At 40.0% G+C, this 20,382-nt stretch overlaps 1 protein-coding gene across 1 annotated transcript in view; it reads right to left on the bottom strand.

Moving 5' to 3' along the window:
- Window positions 1–20,382, bottom strand: part of LOC136694709 (thyrotropin-releasing hormone-degrading ectoenzyme-like) — a 268,426-nt gene that overhangs the window by 57,536 nt on the left and 190,508 nt on the right. Inside the window, exon 11 of the mRNA XM_066668480.1 lies at window positions 3,675–3,763. Coding sequence (XP_066524577.1) covers window positions 3,675–3,763 — 89 coding nt within the window. The remainder of the gene's footprint in view (window positions 1–3,674; window positions 3,764–20,382) is intronic.

The raw sequence follows: 20,382 nt of genomic DNA, 5'->3' as shown, positions 1-20,382 counted from the left end.
TGTACTTTCACTGTCCATTCTCTCAGCTCCACTGACCATAAAGGGGCCATTTGTAGTTCTCGAGTGACTTTGAAGTGGGCAAACAAAGTATGCAGAGCAACAGAATACAGTGTATACAGTTGCTTTTATTCATGGTTGACAGCTATTTGAAAGTTGCATGAGTGGGCCACAGTAATGGATTTTTTCATAGAAACACCTTGTTGACTCATGAACTTTGGCCTTTTTTTTGTGCTATTATTGTCGATCTAATCTTTTCTTATTATCATTCAGTCTTGTTATCCTGCAGTAAATGTACAGTTAATTTGTCTCACTCTAAGAGAGAGAATATATTCAGCTCCATTAAGCCGGTCAGTTTATCCCTACTGAATGCTGTGTTCATGCGCCGTGATATTGTATTATACCAGGGCTTTGACTCAGGCTTTTTTTCAGGGATAACAAATGCACCGGCTGAGCGCTTTTGACCGCTCAGTGGACACTCGTTTGATGTCTCCAGCCATCCGCGGAGCGTCCAGGCCACCGGCGGCGAGTTTGGTGGAGTCCAGCTTGAGAAATAATGCAAATAAATGTAGTGTCTCTGGCGCATCCCCTGCAGCTTCACTTCTGAGCTTTAAAGTCTTTCTTTCCAGTTCGCCGTGTGAGAACAGAGGGAAATGAATACAGTAATAGAGGAATGGAAGATAAAGACTAGAGGGTAAACGGTGACACACAGCTTTAATCCTGAGATGCTTCAGAGTGTATCGATCATACATATCGTCACTGTGTATATCACATACACATACACAGACAATGGTTAAACACCCTGTAGCTTTGCTTCTCAGCTTAATACCCATTTGTTCCAGTTCACTGTGTGGGAATAGAAGGAATAAAGAGAATAGTGAGAAAAGTGGAAACAGTTAAACGGTGACACACAGCGGAGACCTTTTCAACACTAAACCTCGCACTGGAAGTCTAAGGCTAAATTGAATTCAGCCTTTTAGAATGTAACTGACCCCAAATGATGTGCTTCCAGCCACAGATCATCTCTCTCTCTCTCTCTCTCTCTCTCTCTCTCTCTCTCTCTCTCTCTCTCTCCACCCTCTCTCTCTGTCTCTCCCTAGGGAGAATGAGGAGCGGAGCGGGATTAAAGAGAAAGCGATGGCTGTGTCCTGTGCAGAATAAAAATGTATTTCCAAAAGCAATGCCTCAACAAAAAAGATGCAGAATCCCAGATCGAAGCTTTTAAGAAACGTTCAGGCTGTGGAGCAGGGATGAAGCAGAGCTGTGAGACACGACAACGGTGACGAGAACTAACACATGTTGTATGCCTTTCTAAGAAAAACAAGAGGTTTAAATTATATCTTTAACCTCTACAATTCTCACTCATCACTGGCAGGTTGTCACGGCATTTTAAAGGGCACATAACATGGAAACTCATAAATCCCTCCCTTGTTTGAAGAGTTTCATTTTGTGTTAACATTTACGTTCTACAGTAACATACTCATAATTTTTATATATGGACACATACTTAAATTAGGTCACAAACATGAACACATTTGACAGCTGATAGCAGTCCACGCAGCTGACTCACCCAGAACACCAACCTCCTCACAGACGGTCAAATCCACAACCCCAGGACTCTGGGGCTGTGTAACAGTGACACCACCCGCTGCACTACCGTACCGCCCCAAAATGAATACAGAAATGTTAAATACTTAATGTTAAATAACTTAATATTATTTATTACGCAGCTCACTGACACAGTCCACTGCATAAAGAGAAAATAAAGACTCAAACCCGTTGCCAGACATATAACTATGCAATTAAACTCTGGCCCCTGCCACAGGCATTAATATATATCTCAGGTGATCCGATCACAACTGACTGCCAAAAACACCTAGTTGTTCACACCTGGCATTTTAAATGTGTCTCCAGTGACCGCTTGGGTTCGGATTTCTCACATCATCTCCACTGGAGGAGGGGCATGGCTCAGATTAATGCTGTCACTCTCAGACGGTGGATGACAACACTGCAAAACAGTCTTGCGGTTATTATGTATTCCCTGGCTGGGGCAGTGAAGCAGTTGATGTAGATGGTGATTGTTGCTGTGGGTCACACATGGAGAAGCGTCACCCTACAAGAATAATGTGATTATATTTTCACCTCTGAATGTGGTTTGAGTGATCACAGCTGTACTTTGTGCGGGCCACTTATTAATGCATGTTTACGCCAGGTATGAACAATGCACTGTGATTAATTACAATTTATCACACTGCCGCTTCTTAATAATGAGGCTTTTCAACACAATCAACACAATAAAATTATATTAATATTAATGTAAATCAATGTAATGTAATCAATATAAAATATAATCACACACAAAAAAGCTAAAAGGCTAGTACTTTCTTTTATTTCTGGGAATGAGACAAGTGTGAAATGCATGACTAACTGGCAAGAGGAAACCATTCTTTTGACTTTATTTAAATACCCCAGTGTAGTTTTGATGATTTTAAATTTGAATATCTTAAGATGCTGAGTAAAAGATTCAAGGAGAGCTTTAGCATCGGACACAGAAGCTTAAATAGAGATAATTAACACTACAGCGCAGATTGAGACTGATGTGTGTGTGTGTGTGTGTGTGTGTGTGTGTTTGTGTGTGTTTGTGTGAGAGAGAGTGTAAGTGTATGTGCGTGAGAGTTAGTGAGATTTAATAAATATTTCAGTATAAATAATATGTAATCCACCTTCTGAACTCAACAGTAGCGATGCTGTGTTTACATCTCTAGATAAAACGGCTAATGCGTAAAAAGAGTGAATTAAGAGTGAAATATCGGAGCTGTGGCTGAATTTGGTAAATAATTAAATAGCATTTAAAAAATTCCTATGGGTGTAAACATGTTAATAACTTCATTTTGACAATACTAGTGCAAACGTTTGCACATTCTCCTGAATCAAGCTGCATTACAGGTGTAATAATTTATATTCATTAAATACATAATGAAATAGGATCCTCTAGAGCTGTTCCTCATTAGAATAAGATCACCATGCTCAGTGTTAAGAGTGGGCTAGAGGGATATAAAGTCCTCCAGCAATGGGCGGTGGAGCAGTGGTGCTGTGTTGATGGAACTCAATTCAGTGCCTTTGGAATTAACGGGGGTGGAGTCATATCTAATCATCCCCCATCAGTAACTGACCTTGCTAGTTCTCTTGTGGCTGACATCAACTTCTCACGGCAATGTTCTAACATCTAGTCTAAATCCTTCCTAGAGGCTCTTTAATGTATGTAACTATTACATCAAAATACAGTAATAACTCTAGACTTTTCTGATTTAAAGGTACGGTTATCAGAGTGGCAGCAACTTTTAAAGTGCATCTGCTCTGCCCTGAGGCACAGTTTTAGCTAACACACACACACACGCTCACACACACACACACACACACACACACACACACACACACACACACACACACACACATGCGCTCACACACACACACACTCATATTAGTATCTGTGGATCAGGCTTTAAATCCTGGAGGGGACAGTCTTGTGAGATTTAGAGGGGAACAGAGATGGACCCTCACACTGACAGGACCCTCACCCGTGAGTCTGACAGTTTACATGAAATCACTGCCGGGAATCAGATCTACCTCCACATTCCTGTGCCTGCGCTGCCATGGGAACGCAGGTGAACACTCACCCGTTTTATTCGAGACCCAGATGATAGTTTCGGACGATATGTGACTGGAGTTTCCCACAGAGAGCGTCAGAGGGATCTGCCACTGGAAACTGAAAGAAAGAGAGAAGTAAGAGAGATAAAGGAAGAGATCTGCCAACAAACACCTACCTATCAATGTCCTTTACATCAAAAGAAGCTTCTGGGCATTAGTACTGACATGCATTTTGTTTTTATGAGCTCTAAATAAAGTATCTCATATTTAACAGTAAAATACCACGTTATGTTACATTCATTCATTCATTATCTGTAAGCGCTTATCCAATTCAGGGTCGCGGTGGGTCCAGAGCCTACCTGGAATCATTGGGCACAAGGCGGGAATACACCCTGGAGGGGGCGCCAGTCCTTCACAGGGCAACACAGACACACACACCTTCACTCACACACCTACGGACACTTTTGAGTCGCCAATCCACCTACCAACGTGCGTTTTTGGACTGTGGGAGGAAACCGGAGCACCCGGAGGAAACCCACGCAGACACAGGGAGAACACACCTAACTCCTCACAGACAGTCATTCGGAGCAGGAATCGAACCCACAACCTCCAGGTCCCTGGAGCTGTGTGACTGCGACACTACCTGCTGCGCCACTGTGCCGCCCACGTTATGTTACAAATATATTTAATTCATAAGCTGCTAGAAAGGATAGAACTTTACTTTGGTTGTTGTCTCATATGGCACCTACATAAGCATTTCATAACCACTGGCATAAAATATTAACATCTTATTTATAATATCTTATTAAAGGGGGGGGGAGCCCCAAGGGGGAAAAACCCAGGAGGGTTACTATATATATATATCAATCATATAAAGCCTCAGTTCCAAAACAGTTCAATAATCAGTAATCAATAATTAATAATTTTTTAATTAATTAATAATTAATAATAATTAACACACTTGTATATTAGTTTATTAGTTAGTGGCTAAACCCCTTGCTTTGTGCACCTGCAAAACATGGCAATGCATCCTATTATTGCTCATACAATTGTCCTCTATTAGGTGCAATGGTTTTTGAATGGTAATGAGCAAACACAGTGTTAGCCTGCAGCTGCGCATTCCTGACAGAAATTACATCTTACTTCATGCATTCACTGGGGTTCATTCACCCCTGTGGGTGAGAGAGTCTCTCATCAGCAGCAACAAAACTCATTACAGCTCAATCCAGTTCAATGCAACTCCTTACAACTCAACGCAACTCACTTAAAAAGGTAAGAGACAGACGTAGAGGCCAGAGGAGACAGTAGCCTTAAATATAAGTGAAGAACTCATCTACACACACACACACACACATTTACTCACAAGTAAAACACAAACCCTCCCTTCAACACATAAACAGACACTGTCACACGCACATATGCGCACACACAGTGAGTTGCATCATTCAGTGTTCATTTACTTGTCATGTTCCCTATCATCAGTCTGTAATGATGCAATATTGCCCTGTGTGTATGTGTTTTCTCCCTCCCTCTGTGTGTGTGTGTGTGTGTGTGTGTGTGTGAGTCTGTATGTGTGTTTATATGTCTGTAAGCCAAACTCATCCATTCAAACTCAATCTGACAGCCATCACAAACACACACCACACACACACACACTCACAAACGTGCCCTGCTCATCTCCCCAGGCCTGTCAGAATGGCCGCCGCCCAGGTGGTCCCGGTCTGCTGCCTGCCAACCCCAATTACCCCAGACGAGAGAGAGAGAGAGAGAGAGAGAGAGAGAGAGAGAGAGAGAGAGAGAGAGAGAGAGAGAGAGAGAGAGAGAGAGAGAGAAAGAGAGAGAGAGAGAAAGAAAGAAAAAGAAAGAGAGAGATAGACCCCTGGCCAGACCCTCAGAAGAGAAATTAACTTCCTTATGGAGCAATACGAAGCTCCACAATCCACAGGTTATAATTCCTGTCAGAATGCAGGCTTTTTATTATTTAATTATCCACCTTCATGACTCCAGATGCCCATGTGGCTAATGTGTTTGGTCACAAGGGACACAGCAATCTGATATAAATTCCAAAAAAAAGAAAAAGAAACACATACAACAGAAAGATCCAGCCTGACCCCGCCCTCCTGTTTTAGGTAACTGTGGCTGATTAACCCATACAGTCCTGTATCTGTAACCCCTGCAGTCACAATTTAAGTCTTAGAGTATATCTACCTTTCCTGGACAAACTCTTAATTGACCCCAGAGCCAGATATTTCTCACTCTTACAATTAAAATGATAAAAACATATTAATTCCATATATTTTATGGAATACCTTATAGTAGCAACTGAATGTCACATAGTGGAACTTATGGTAGATACATCAATGTAATTATGGCTCATGTGTTTACTGTTATAAATGAATTACAGTTCTACAGCGTCTCTAAATGCACATGTACAAACCTCTGTGTATTATTCACACAGAGGAAAGAATTGGATGTTACAACAAGATACAACTGTGTAAATAGATAAATATATAAATCATTTAAAACCCTTCCAAACAATATGTCTTTACAAGTGCTATACTCGTATAATTTACTTACAAGAATTTCTAAAGAGTAACTGCACAGTTGTTATACACAATATGAAACAGGCTGATTATTAATATATAAAAAGAGGTCTGGAGTTATTAGAGTCATCCCAGAGTCCCTGAGGATGTGTAAAACATTAACGTCCAACATAACACACAAGCAAATGAGGCATAAGGTGTGGTTATTGCTTCACAGTGTAAATAATGCTGCTGTAGATGACTCTATATGATGGTGATGTATGCTGATTATGTCTTGATGCACAACGGTGTCATTATGGCTGAAATACACACTATAGATTTCCCCTATCTCTTTCTTTCTTCCATTGATAAAAGCAGATCTCTCTCTCTCTCTCTCTCTCTCTCTCTCTCTCTCTCTCTCTCTCTCTCTCTCTCTCTCTGTGTGTGTGTACGATTCTGTTTTCACACACACAGATGGTGGTGTGATCACTCTAACTATGCATTTCCCCCTGAACTATTTTACTGCAGTTTTACAGAGCTTTTCCCTCATACTCCCCACAAACATATGGCAATGTTTTTATTGTGTTGTCTAATTGGCTTCATAACGCATAATCACATTCATAACACTCCCTCCAGTGGTGTTCAGTTTCCCCAGAAAGGCAAGACTGCGACCTTGTTCAAACTTTCACAAGCTTCTCACAAACTCCACCCGTACACTCCAAAACCATCGCCATGGCTACAAAGCTGTAGTTCAGCTAGGAATCCTCATTAGCATTATTTCCCTACTTTACAACAACAAGGGCATGTCACCAGGACTTCCAGGTCTTAAGCACAGAATCTGCAAGGCTAATGGTAGCTAATAACTGACATAGTAAAGAGTTAGCATGGTTCATTGTCACACACTTGCCTCAGGCAATGCTGAGTTTTCAAATATGAAATAAACTTGATTATGTGGATAAGTGTAGTTAAGACTAAGAGTAAGTGCAATAGTTTGGGGTGATCGAAACGTTTAAATATCCTTCTTACCTAATGTTAAATATTACAATAAATTTACAATATTAATACAAATAATAATAAATACAAAATTTATTATTTTTATTACCTGCACAAGCCAGAGAAGGCATTACATGTAGGTAGTTATCTAGCTTTTTTAAAGTCACTTTATTGCCTTGAGTAAATCACTCACATGAAGATGTTAAATTGTTCAATTTTACCATTCCACCTTAAATGCTGCAGTGGTGACACACAGTTTTCAGGCTGACGATATGTTTTTTAGTCTGCTTTTAATGTGAAACAGAACATTCAAATAAGAAGCCACGTTTATTTTTTATGTGGACTGTTTGCATTTTCTGCACAGCATAAGCATGAATATATAAAACTCATCCAGAACTTAACACCTACTACAAGCTCAATGTAATGTATGCACCATTTTAAGGTGGAAGTGAAAAAACTTCATAATTTGGTGGCTGTAGTAATGAGGTGTTAGCTGCTGCTGTGTGTAGTTCTATTGTACACACAAACATTACTGCAGTGAGTCAATACATTGATGTATAAACTTGAAGTACATGGATGAGGCACATTGGTTAAAATGTTTTTTTTTTTTTTTAAACTTGTTTCACTTAACGTGCTTCACTACAAGAGAGTTTACATTGAAGACTAACAATAGCCAAGCTTTTATATAAAGGCATTCCACTCCTCTCTCTTTAATATTTTACATTGTAGCTGCTTTATTGGTCCCAGTATGAATGGATATAGTACAAACGTCAAAGCTACAGTGTCTTTCAGTGACATTATTTCCATTTATTCTGAATTAATTAACCAATTGTTCCCATGGAAGAGATTCTGTATAATATGAATTTCATTTTCAGGGCAAGACAACAGCTGAGAGATTTTGATTATTGAGTGGTCTATGCCTTTAATATTAATCAGGCACATCCTACATTTTGTATGGTAACCAATAGCATTGTGTGATTTTGCTCTATATTATATTGTTGGTGATCCTTGACTATAAAGGTTGTGGTGTGGTATGTGACACATTAGCTGGTGCAATGCATTTATCATTATTATATCAGTAAATAAGACTTTAGTTTACTAAAGCATGTGCCTGTACTAGTTTCGCACTATGACCTGAAGAAAAAGTTGGCCCCACCCCCAATAGTCATTGTATAATTCGTACCCTGTTTAGGAATGTAAATATCCTGAAAATATGGGCAATGGCATGGCTAAAATATTAGCTGCAAATATAAGACAAAACAAACATTCAGGAGCTTGAATGGTATCCATAATCTGACTGCATTAATATGGATAACTCTGTTTTTCAGATGCACAGTTCTTCTGTTAGCCCTGTTTGGGTATGTTCAGGGCAGTGGATACTTCTAAATGTGACACTAACGTGTGTAAAAGTTTTTGCAACTCTCACACATATCTATATAAGGAAGCAACAAGGGTGGAGCTTTTATTAAAGTGGCCAGTGAGTGGCCATGGAAGCTAGATGTTTCTAATAAAGTGGCCCATGAGTAAATACAGAAGGTGTACAGTAGATGTTTCTAATAAATTGGCCAGTGCGTGAAAACAGATGGTGGGTGTTTCTGATAAAGTGGCCAGTGAGTGAAAACAGAAAGTATGTGTTTCTAATAAAGTGGCCCGAGTGTGGAAAGTGGGTTGTGCTGCTGGGTTTGTCCCTGTTCCTCTGTATGTAGGACAGTGAAGACTAGCACATGCCAGTTACCACATTGTTCGTAGAGCCTTCTATGGAACAGTATTTGTGACCTTGTAGATAACCACAGTGTCCAGAGCACTGCTTGTACTGTTTCAGCAGACAGTCCGGGAACACGGCCATTTTCTCATTCAGTGAGGGCACGTCCAGCTCTAATCTCATTCAGTTCTATTCTCACAGATACAGATGGCAAATTGGCTACTGCAGAGTTCCCCTGAGTGCAGCAACAGTCGAATGAGGTGAGGTGTTCGATGGCAGGGGTTCCCAAATTTAACACACTGTATAAAAAAACAAATGTATGAATAAATTATTGAATTCATAAATTAATAAATTTTTAGGTGAATAAGCTTCTAATAATAAATGGACAGAGCAAAATCCTAAGGCACCCCGAGTTGCACCGTAGCCAGGAGTACGGTGGACACCTGTTCATCAAACATCTCTTCTGGAGTGAAGGGGATTCACTGGATGTTTTTCTGTCTTTGCCACATGCCTCGAATTGTAGTTCTCCTGCTCAATAATACAAGGCTGGAGGACTTAATACCCCTCCAGTTCATGCTTAGCATTAGGCATGTTGACCTTAGGCTCACGCACAAGGTTCTCCACAGCATCCCGTAATGGTTCAGGCTTTTCTGTGTAGATTTTACCAGCAGTGAGTGCACAAGAGTATGCGTGCAGCATTAAGTTGCTAAATTGACCAGTTATAAAAGGGGTCTACTTTTGGACGTAGAAAAACAGTTCCAAAGTCAAATCCTTGCCCAGCATCTTTTGCTGATGTCTTTATTCTCAGTGTCCTTTGCTCTGTTCTGCCTAAAGTCTCTGCATAAAGAAGCCAACCTTAGAACGCAGTAAAAGACACACACACACACACACACTCACAAACATGCGCACACACACACACACACCTAACCTCAAGGCCAAGAACAAAGGCACAGCAAAATGGTGGCGCCACATCAATCAATCTTTTCACACTGATATATTCACAAACACCTGCAGTGACCAAGTCCCAGAACCCAGTCTCTCCAACAAGAAACAAAACAATGGCTAAGACCACCACAGTCAGTCAGCACTATTACTTGGTAAATATGCTTCATTTATGCTCATGGGTAAACATGTGTACAGATGCAAATTGAAACGTCTGTCTTTACTCTGCGTTCATTATTATATTATATTACATTTTATTACACAACAAACATTACACACAACATTACACAGGAGGAAGTTAGGGTTAGTTTTAAGGGCAGGATTTTGTTGGGGTTAAGGTTGGAGCAGGGTCAGGAACAGGGTTAAGGCTGATATTTAAGGGTGAGTAGCCAACAGAAATGTATGTGTGCATTCACAAAGGATGAGCTTTATTACACACACTGTACAAATCCTGGAAAAGGTTCTTTAATAAATAAATAACTACTCAAGTACCACTGTACAGATCATATTCAGTGCTTATACATGTTTTTTAAAGTCTCTATTCCTGTAACCTTCACATGGAGAGGCATCTCAAAGCCCAGTTTATTACATTTAGTTCATAAAACATATCAGTTAAATTCTGCATTTGATGCCCTGCTATTGCTTTATATATTATATAATATTATTTAATATTAATTCATGTGTTGGGAAATCCTCATGTAGGTAACCGTCACGTGACCATTACGTTTTGCCGTGATTTTACCTCTTCCTTTTCCTTCTGTTTGGTTTTTCTGCCACTGTCTGAAAAGTATTACTTTCTTAATGCTTTATTCAAAGCTTATGCATGCGTTATGAAGTTCTTCTGTCCTCCCTCTCTCTTCCTGCCTGGTTTGCTTGAGCTTCTCTGTTGGAGTGAGGCATTCTCCAGTCTCCAGTCTCTGTTCTGTGAGAGTTGGGTGAGGGATAATGAGGCCCATGGGGGGCATACAAGCTTCAGCAGGGCTACCATTCCCAAATATACACTCAGACCCCTTTTAAAACCATCTCCATCTCTCCCCAAACCAGGAGAACACACGACTGCCTAAATACCCGTTAATTACAGAATATTAATACCCTTCTCAACTCTGCCAGCCACAACAGGAGGTGGTCAGCCAGCACAGTGCCTGTAAAATTCACAGTGTGAGAAGGAATAAGAAATGGATTCACTGAAATATACATTTAACTTAAGTACAAGTTACACACACAGCGCAGAATTCAAAAATATGGATCAGCCCCTTCAAATACCAGGCTACTTTCTATGGCTTGTTATTCAGTAACACAAGGACTGCAAACTTGTGGGGCTATTCGAAAGTAACAGAAGAGTGTATAAAACTGCTGGTGGGTCTGTTTGTTATTAAGAGTTACTTTGGCATTGAAATGGTGATTTGTTTAGATATTTTCTGCCTGGTAAACATCGCTTCAGGCCACGTTTATTACATAATAGCAAAAACAACAACAGAATGTATTGAGAGGTAAGTAACTAACAAGAGATTTATAGAGGGAGCTAACAACAGTTTTCTAGATTTTTGCTTAGAACAATCCTCTACTACAATTAGCTAAAAATGGTTTCCTACAGTTTGCTTTACAAATGTTTTAAACACCAGTTTTGTATTGTTAGCTTAGACATTTTCTTAAGTAAGCCAACACATTTTCTATAGTTAGCTGTTTTCTAAGTTTTCTAAGTTTAAAGAGTGGGCTACAGTTTAAAGAGTTGGCTAACAGTTTTATAGAGTTAGATTTAGATTAAGATGATACCATTTTTCTAGATTTACCTAATAACAGTTTTCTATAGTTAGCTAATTGGTTCCTACAGTTCACTTAAAAATGCTTTTTGAAGTTAGCCAAAACCGGTTTTCTATAGTTATTATTTTTATTTTTTGACTAATGCATTTTCCACAGTGAGCACATAACAGTTTTTTAACAACAGTTTAAAGAATTGGCTAACACATTTTTAGAGTAGCTAACAGATTTCTACATACAGAACATTTTTTCTAGATTTATCTATTAGTGTTTGTTTTAGAGTTAAAAATGGGCTAAAAATGGTTTCCTAGAGTTCACTTAAAAAGTTATTTTTTGGAGTTAGCTAACACTAGTTCTCTATAGTTAGCTTAAACAGTTTTCTTGAGTTAGCTAACATATTTTCTACAGTTAGCACATAACAAATTTCTAACTACTTTTTAAAGAGTTTGCTCACAGTTAGGTAACAACAGTTTTATAGTGTTAAGTAAAGACAGTTTGCAACAAATGGCTCACAACAACAGAGTAGAATACTTTTTTATGTAATCTATGTGTTCTCAGCTACCTGGCTTGATACTCCTGTAGGTGACAGCTGGCACTGGGCATGGTGATTTTAGGCTAATGTGTAGCTGAACCGAACTGAGGAATTTTGAGAATATATGTTTAGATGAGAATTAATAACATAAGATATGACTCTAAAACATTAACACATGAGTTGATATTTGTTGTAATCCACCTTCGGAGCTCGCTGTCAAAACAGTGTTATAGTAAGGTTATTATTCCTGCCTTGTGGGCAGTTTGTGTAATAACCACATGGCTGAGAAACAGCAGATTAAACGGACCATTTGTTGAGCCTGTGCTTTGAGCCAAGGCGACAGCATCACTTTACGACGTCCTATAACTGATCACAGTGCTCCAGGATCTATTTATCAGTGAGAGAGTGTGTGTGTGTATGTGGGCAACCAGGCGGTGCGTAAATCAGCTGACCCCAGAAGTCCCCCTGCTGATATCAATCTGAGGAATTGTACCAGAGCTCCATGCAATTACGCTTCAATAACAGCACCTGGTGTGGTCTGACAGCTACCTGAGCACAATGAAATACACTAAGATCTGCCTCCGGTCCACCGACATGCACAGGGGGTGGGGGGTTAGTGGGGGAGAGGAATGGCTAACGTAATTAAGGCGAGTAATTGCATCGTCCCCCGTTAGAGTCATGCAGCTCTGCAGGTGACGAGGAAATCAATTTGTGCTTCCAACCTCTAATTCGATTTAGTTATTTATTTTCGCCACTGAGGACGTGATCGTCTTTGTGGAAATGAAAAAAAGAAGTGGGGAGGGGGGGTTGGGGGGTGTGACTGAGAAATGTTGTTTTGAAATTGAAATAAAAAAAAAAGAGTAAGGACCACTGAAATGTGATCGTAATTAAGCTCCAGTCCGAAGTGATTTGTGTCAGAGGCTCTAATGTGCTCACCTGACCTCGCTTTGATGAATTATAAATGGCTTGTGGAGACACTCGCTTCCTTTTAATTACATTCACTTTCCGTCTGTATTGACGCTCCTGAGTGAATCAGGTTCAGTGCATTACACAGATATTAAAACGTCAGCTACAGAAGAGGGTCCATGTAATACAATAAGATACAATGAAATAACACTGCTCTACTCCACTCTCTGATTTTTCACATCACTATGTGCATTATATCTCTTCCTCAAACAAATAAAAACAGAGCCAACAACAAACATCATGGTCCTCTTGGTGTCCCCAGAAATAGGAACTTTACATCATAGAAAAAAAAAGTTATATTTTTTGTCCTACTTTTCATATAGGCCACTGTAATATGTTTAATTCCAAGTATGGAGCATTTCTAATGGCTTATTATTTGTGTAAACCTGCAGTTCCTGTGTTAAAATGATGTAGAAAATTAGAGCAGGCATGGAGGCAGAAGGGAAACAAGTTCAAGATGGACAAACAAATAAAAGACACATCTACAGAAAGCTTTAATCCAAACTAACAACATAAGGAACAGAGGAAAATCAAGGACTCATGACTTCAAAATATAGGGAGAGAATATGAAGCATCTGTGAATTATCTTTCTCTAAGCACCTATTATCAGTTGCTGAGAGAAAGATAATTCTTCATATTCACAGGTGTGAGGTGGGAGTAAGAAAGCAAACATGATTAGGAGGCTTCAATTCAGCTATAATATTGTATATAAATAAATAAACAATAGAAATTTCATTTATATAGCGTCACTGTCATACCCAAGGTTGCTTTACAATAGAGACAGTACAAAAACCAAATAACAACAAATGACAAGCCAAAACACAGCAATGCAGAAAGGACAGACACAGGGGTATTAGCAGCCGCTAGATAGAGACTGGATCCCTCAGTGGACATTAGCAGCAGCATTTGTGGCCACTATTTGGGCTACTTTAGTCAACATTAGCAGTTAGCTAGTAATGAATAATATCAGAATTATATTAGCATCGAAAAATAATTGTTTTTATAAAGATCAACTGCATGGGATCAATGTAAGCACCAGTTAGCTAATTAAAAATTGTCAGCAATTATTTTGTTGTTTACATACAATTAACTGAAAGCTAACAGCTTATTCCAACAATCATTGTCTATAAATTTAATCTAGGGTATATTATGACTGAATCAGCATACGTCCATGTATAATACCGGATATTGACACTGATCCAGAATTCTCATATTGGTGCAGCCATAGTATTAGCAGCTGCTAGCTGGAGACAGGCTCCCTCAGTCGACACTAGTAGCAACTGTACTGGGATATATGTAGAAATGTTTGTGGAGTTTTCAGTTATTGACGCCAATGTTTTGCTGTGCACAAACTGCTTGAAAACTCTCTATAGATCATCATTGAACAAAACAGGGTCATGCAGAGCATCTGCATATCAGCTTAAGACCACCAAGCAAGATGCTACGCAAAGTGGAACTAGAAGGTAATCTTTTCTAAAGATAGCCTTAAAGTAGAATCAAAAAGTTTTTTTTTTTTTTCTACAAAAGTGGCCAGTGTGTGTACACATAATTTAGCATTTAGTGTAAATCTTCCCTGAAGAGTAGAGGGCAATAAACTCCCTATAAGTCACACTAATGCTTAATGAAACCTAATATGGTGGACAAAAAATTTCAGATGTGCGGATATAATTTTAAACTCTAATCTATTACTTTTACTTTTGGAAAAAATGTCTGGATCCAACCCATCCCACTGCCCTCAGACTGATTTCTGAATCCTGCCACAAGCTCCTTATGTCCTAGACAGTGATAAAGCATGAACTTCTGGGGAAGATTGTCAATGTGGCTGTCATCCCATTGAAGTTGGTGCTGAGTCTCAGAGCAATGTCCTGCTCTCTGTCATGTAAGAGCCCAGCGATCAAAGTCAACAAACTGAACGAATGACAGCAGCTCATAACCCAGTGGAAAATGTTTCTGGAGGTATTTCACGACTGACCGAGAGAAAGAGTTCAGGACATTGTAGAACTGACAGGTTTCATTTGCCATCACCACAACAGCTGATCCAAGAGTGTGAACATCAATACCGCTGCTGGGGGAAAAATAAAAAAAATAAAAAACTTGTATCTCACTGTATCTTTTTACACACATTGAAAACTCCAGCTGTCGTTTATTCTGTGTTGCAATTTCATGATTATTGGACCAGTAGATATTAGCACTGTTTTTCCTTCTCTTATGAAGTTACTATTTCACGGATATGAGCGTGAAAGTTGCCATGCTAAAATGAGATTTTAAAATTCATGACAAACATTTGGTGTGAGACAATGAGATCTGGCCCCTGAAGCATGAATGTTGAGATCTACACATCTTAGACAGACTGATCCCAAGATGAATTTGTACATATTTTACAGTCCCTGTGTTTGTAATATGGACACTAAATATGATGGTCATGTAAATCTCCGGTAACCCTAATTACTTAAAATTTTACGTAAACATAAACCTAATCCTAATTCTAAACCCAGGGCTTCATTTGTAAATCATGAAGTCAGTGCGTGTGGAATGCGAAGAGTTTGAAATGTGTTGACAGTTAATAGGTTTCAAACACATGTGATCCAAATATGAGAGGTGCCAGATCTTGTTCCCAAACCTAACTCTTATACTAACTTTAACTGTAAAATCTCTAACGCTAAACCTATCTAACCCTACTCCTAATCTTAACCCTAAACTGAACAGTGAGCTTTATATATTTATAAACTCTCTGTTTTGTGTTTGTGGAATGCTATAGCTAACTATTTGACAGTGCTGTGTCTGTACCTCTTTTTCAGATTCATAACAGAGCAATTGATTGTCTTTTGAGAAACAGCGCCACCAGTGGATGGGAGCTCACCTAGCGAACTAAGAAACAGAATGGAGCATAATATAGAATGAGTGAGAGAATCTGTAAGTCTGGAGACAAGGTAAGTCCTTGTCCTACAACAGCCAATAAGAGGAACTAGAAGGTAATCTTTTCTAAAGATGGTCTTAAAGTAGAATCACAAAGTTTTTTTTTTTTTTTTCTACAAAAGTGGCCAGTGTGTGTGCATCTCTTTAGCAGTTGTACTGTAGTGTGTTTGGCAGTAACTCTGCACACACATCAGAAAGTACAGCTCAGTGTGAAAGCTCAGCAGTGTCTCAGTAGGAGGCGAAGGCCAAAGAACGGAAAAAAGCCCTATACTGACTAGGCAGCTCCAACAGGAATTGCTGCTTACAAAAGAAAATCTCTGCAGCAGGGAGAAAAAAAAAACAGTGCAGCATGTGTTACATGCACAATAGTGCGGTATATATCAACGTGTTTCTGCGGCTTGTCTCCAACGTTTTCCTCTTTGTGACGCTGAATGTGAAGCCCTGCAGCTTTACCCTCACTCTGTGGGTAAAGAAAGGCATTTGTGAAAAGCAGAGAGAGGAAACGAGTGAATAAAAACACACTCCAGCTGACCTCAACACTCATACAGCTCTAACACTGTTACTGTCTGACACACACACACACACACACACACACACACACAAACACGCCTTTATACAGACAGCAGCAGAGTCTGTACTGAACTCAGTAAACACTTCCAACTGAGGAAGAGTTTAAAGCAATGCTTACAGGAGGGAGGGAGGGAGAGAGCGAGAGAGAGAGAGAGAGAGAGAGAGAGAGAGAGAGAGAGAGAGAGAGAGACCTTTATGAGTGTTTACAAGTCCTTTATCAAACAATCAAATTAAATAAAGGGTCTATGAGTTAAAGTGTAGAGGGGATGTCGAATGATAAAGATACACCAGTGAAACAGTAACACCCACATATCACCTACAAACACAACCCCCTTATCAACACATACACACACACACACACACACACACACTCACAAACAGAGAGAGAGAGAGAGTGACAGAGAGAGACAGAGAAAGACAGAGCCAGTGTTTTTATATTGTCACTGTCAAAAAAAAGAAATAAATAAAACCCCACATATCTCCAAAATAATACATTTACTGAAGTTACAAAGCTTACATTTTAGTTGAAGTCCATGTAAAAAGTTTTTAGTCCAATTAATTTTGGAGCATTTCTAAAGGTCCATTCATCATGAAATGTTCACATAATATGTGTTCAGATTATGTAGTAAAATGCAGCATGTAGCATTTATGTAGTAAGAAAAGTCAGAGATATAAGATGTTATTCTGATTACCAATATGAGATGTTTTCATTTTCAAAATGACATCAGAAATATTTGGTGTGATACCATGGCACCTGGCCAAACAGATTTTGTTTTGAACGGTCTGGGTCACAGAAAAAATAAATTAAATTCAAATAAAAACTAATCACTGTAATGCCTTTGACACTGACCAGTTAAATGGACACATCATGAACAGGCATACACACACACACATACACACACACACACACACACACACACAGAGAGAAAGAGAGAGAAGGGCCTCTGTGAGGCTTGTTGTGCAGGGTGCAGACAGACTGATGGATGAAGAGAGTGAGTGTGTGGAGTCTGGAGGAGACTAAGCCTGTGATTATGAGAATCAGACCATAGCTGCTTTCAGTCTGGAATGAAAGCCCTCACTTCATCACGATTAGGACTCTGCTCTGAATCCAATACAAAGCCAGCGCTGCGCCTCAAAGTCCCCCACAAATCAGCCAACATCACCAGCCCAGCTCTCACACTGCACCACGGAGCAGCCTTTCTCACAAACACCACTGAAGTGCTCGGGGTCCGTTCAGAGGAGGTTAGATCAGACTAGATTCAATAAGACTAGATCAGGCTAGGTTACATGGGATTAGTCCAAACTACTTTAGATTAGCTCACACTAGATTAGATACGATTAGATCAAATTAGATTAGACTGGTCTAGATCAGACCCGAATAAATGACTTAATATTAGAATGGATTAGACTAGTTTAGACTGTACCAGGGTAGAACAGAATAGAATAGAATAGAGGCTGAGACTAGATTAGACAGGGTAACACAAGAACAGACTACAGTCACAGGTTTGATTAATATATGTTGGCTATGATTATTTAGAATAGATATTTAAATCCATCCATTCATCCATTTTCCACTGCGGGGGAAGCGACGGAGTAAAGAAACCCAGACTTCCCTCTCCCCAGCCACTGCTTCCAGCTCCTCCGGGGGTATACCGAGGCGTTCCCAGGCCAGTCGAGACATGTAGTCTCTCCAGCGTGTTCTTGGTCTGCCCCGGGGCCTCCTCCCCGTTGGACATGCCCGGAACACCTCACCAGGAAGGCATCCCGGTAGAATAGATATTTTTATTACAAATGTTTTATTTATCTTTCATCATTTACATGGTGATTTCACAAGTGTCCACAGTTATGAGTATGTGCCTGAGTATGTGGGTGTGTGAAGCCCTGTGGGTTAGCGCCTCATCCAGGGTGAGTTCCCATCTCATGCCCAGTGATTCCATGTGGGTTCCAGACACACAAACCTGAACTGGATGAAGCAAGTGCGGAATTCGGGTGAAGCTTGTTTGGGATTCTCCGATCAACACGAGTTATTGGCTTGACTTTCGCAACAAAGCCACTCATCCACTTCATTAGAAACACCTTCCCTTTCTCCTCCCTCACATCTCCTTTAAATAAGATTGCAAGTGTGTGTTTGTGCCGTGGGTTGGAGCTGGTTGTGAAGTCGGTGGAAGAAAGTGTGGTGGCTAACACGCAGCGCTCTCAGCAGCTGTTCAGTTCACAGTCCAGATACAGTTAATGCCACTCACACATATGCCGCTCTTGTGCCGGGAAGAAAACACAAGCTCCTCGCTGCTTTTACACCCACAGCATGCACAGGAGCACGTGACCGGGAACTGCTCTGCTTTTCTACATGCACCCAGGCTACACTGACGATCCGAAACATTAAGAGCACCTGCCTCTCAGGGCTGTGATTACCTGCTGCAGTGTTTACACAGAGAAGCTGAAGGAGAAGAGGACACAAGCTTCACAGACAAATCAAACTAACAGAGCGATAGCTGGAGGACACACTCACTGACCTCTTTATTAGAGACCACCAGGAAGAGCGGCCCACTGGACAGTATAAAAAACTTTAAAATAACTTCCTATTAATGAAAGACAAGTCATTTTATTAGGAGCTCCTCTATAGCCACTTCATTAGAAACACCTCAATGGTACTTCCACTCAGTGGACACTATTAGACACACCTCAATGGCCAGTTTATTAGAAACACATCAATGGTACTTCCTATAAATGGCCAGTTTATTAGAAACACATCAATGGACCTTCCTCTCAATGGCCAGTTTATTAGAAACACCTCTGTGGTGCTTACAACTCAATGGCCAGTTTATTAGAAACACATCAATGGACCTTCCCCTCAATGGCCAGTTTATTAGAAACACCTCTGTGGTGCTTACAACTCAATGGCCAGTTTATTAGAAACACCTTATTGGTACTTCCTCTCAATGGCCAGTTTGTTAGAAACACCTCAATGGTACTTCCCCTCAGTGGCCAGTTTATTAGAAACGCCTCAATGGTACTTCCCCTCAGTGGCCTCTTTATTAAAAACACCTCCATTGTATTTCCCCTGACTGGCCACTTTATTAGAAACACCACCACATTTAATTCCCCTGACTGGTCACTTTATTAGAAACCATTGGACTGTGATTCATCTGGTCACTTTATTGAAAACACTTCCACTGTATTTTGTCTTGTCACGGTTTGAATAAAAGTAGTCAACCGCTCTAAAATATTTTCAGAAATGACTGCTGACAAAAAGTTCGAACATGTCTAAAAACACTGTATCAGCAGGCCGGTGAGTAACCAACTGTGTTATTGTATTGCAGCCAATTTTAATTAAGTGACCAGAGGAAATACAGAGCATAGGTTTCCAGTAAAGTGGCCAGTGAGGGTTTTCAAATGGAGGTGGAGTTTCTAATAAAGTGGCCAGTGAGAGTAAGTACAACTGAGTTATTTGTAATAAAACTGAGGAGTAGATGAGCTTTACTCTCTAACTGTTCCTCACCCCAGGGAGCCACATAAGTGAAAGTGGACAGTATTAACACATCAAATTCAGTATTTAATGCTGATATATTCCTATAATATGGGTTCCTATTATTATTTCCCTCACTCTAATCACAGACCCCTGCTTCTTTCATGTCTCTGCAAGGGCAGCTCTTCCCCACAATGCATCACTTATGCAAACCCGGGCAGAGAGATGAGCATTAACATTCCCAGGTCGTTATGTGTTGCTGGCAGCATTTAGGCCTAAATAAGAAAAGGAGGCTTTCTGACCAGGCATGTTGGCTGTACTGAATTATTCATGCCACCTTAATGAGTGCTAAAACTAATCTGTCTGCTGG

The sequence above is a fragment of the Hoplias malabaricus genome, chromosome 4 (assembly GCF_029633855.1).
Source record: "Hoplias malabaricus isolate fHopMal1 chromosome 4, fHopMal1.hap1, whole genome shotgun sequence".
NCBI classification, from domain to species: domain Eukaryota; kingdom Metazoa; phylum Chordata; class Actinopteri; order Characiformes; family Erythrinidae; genus Hoplias; species Hoplias malabaricus.
This window is presented reverse-complemented; position numbering and strand designations above follow the sequence as displayed.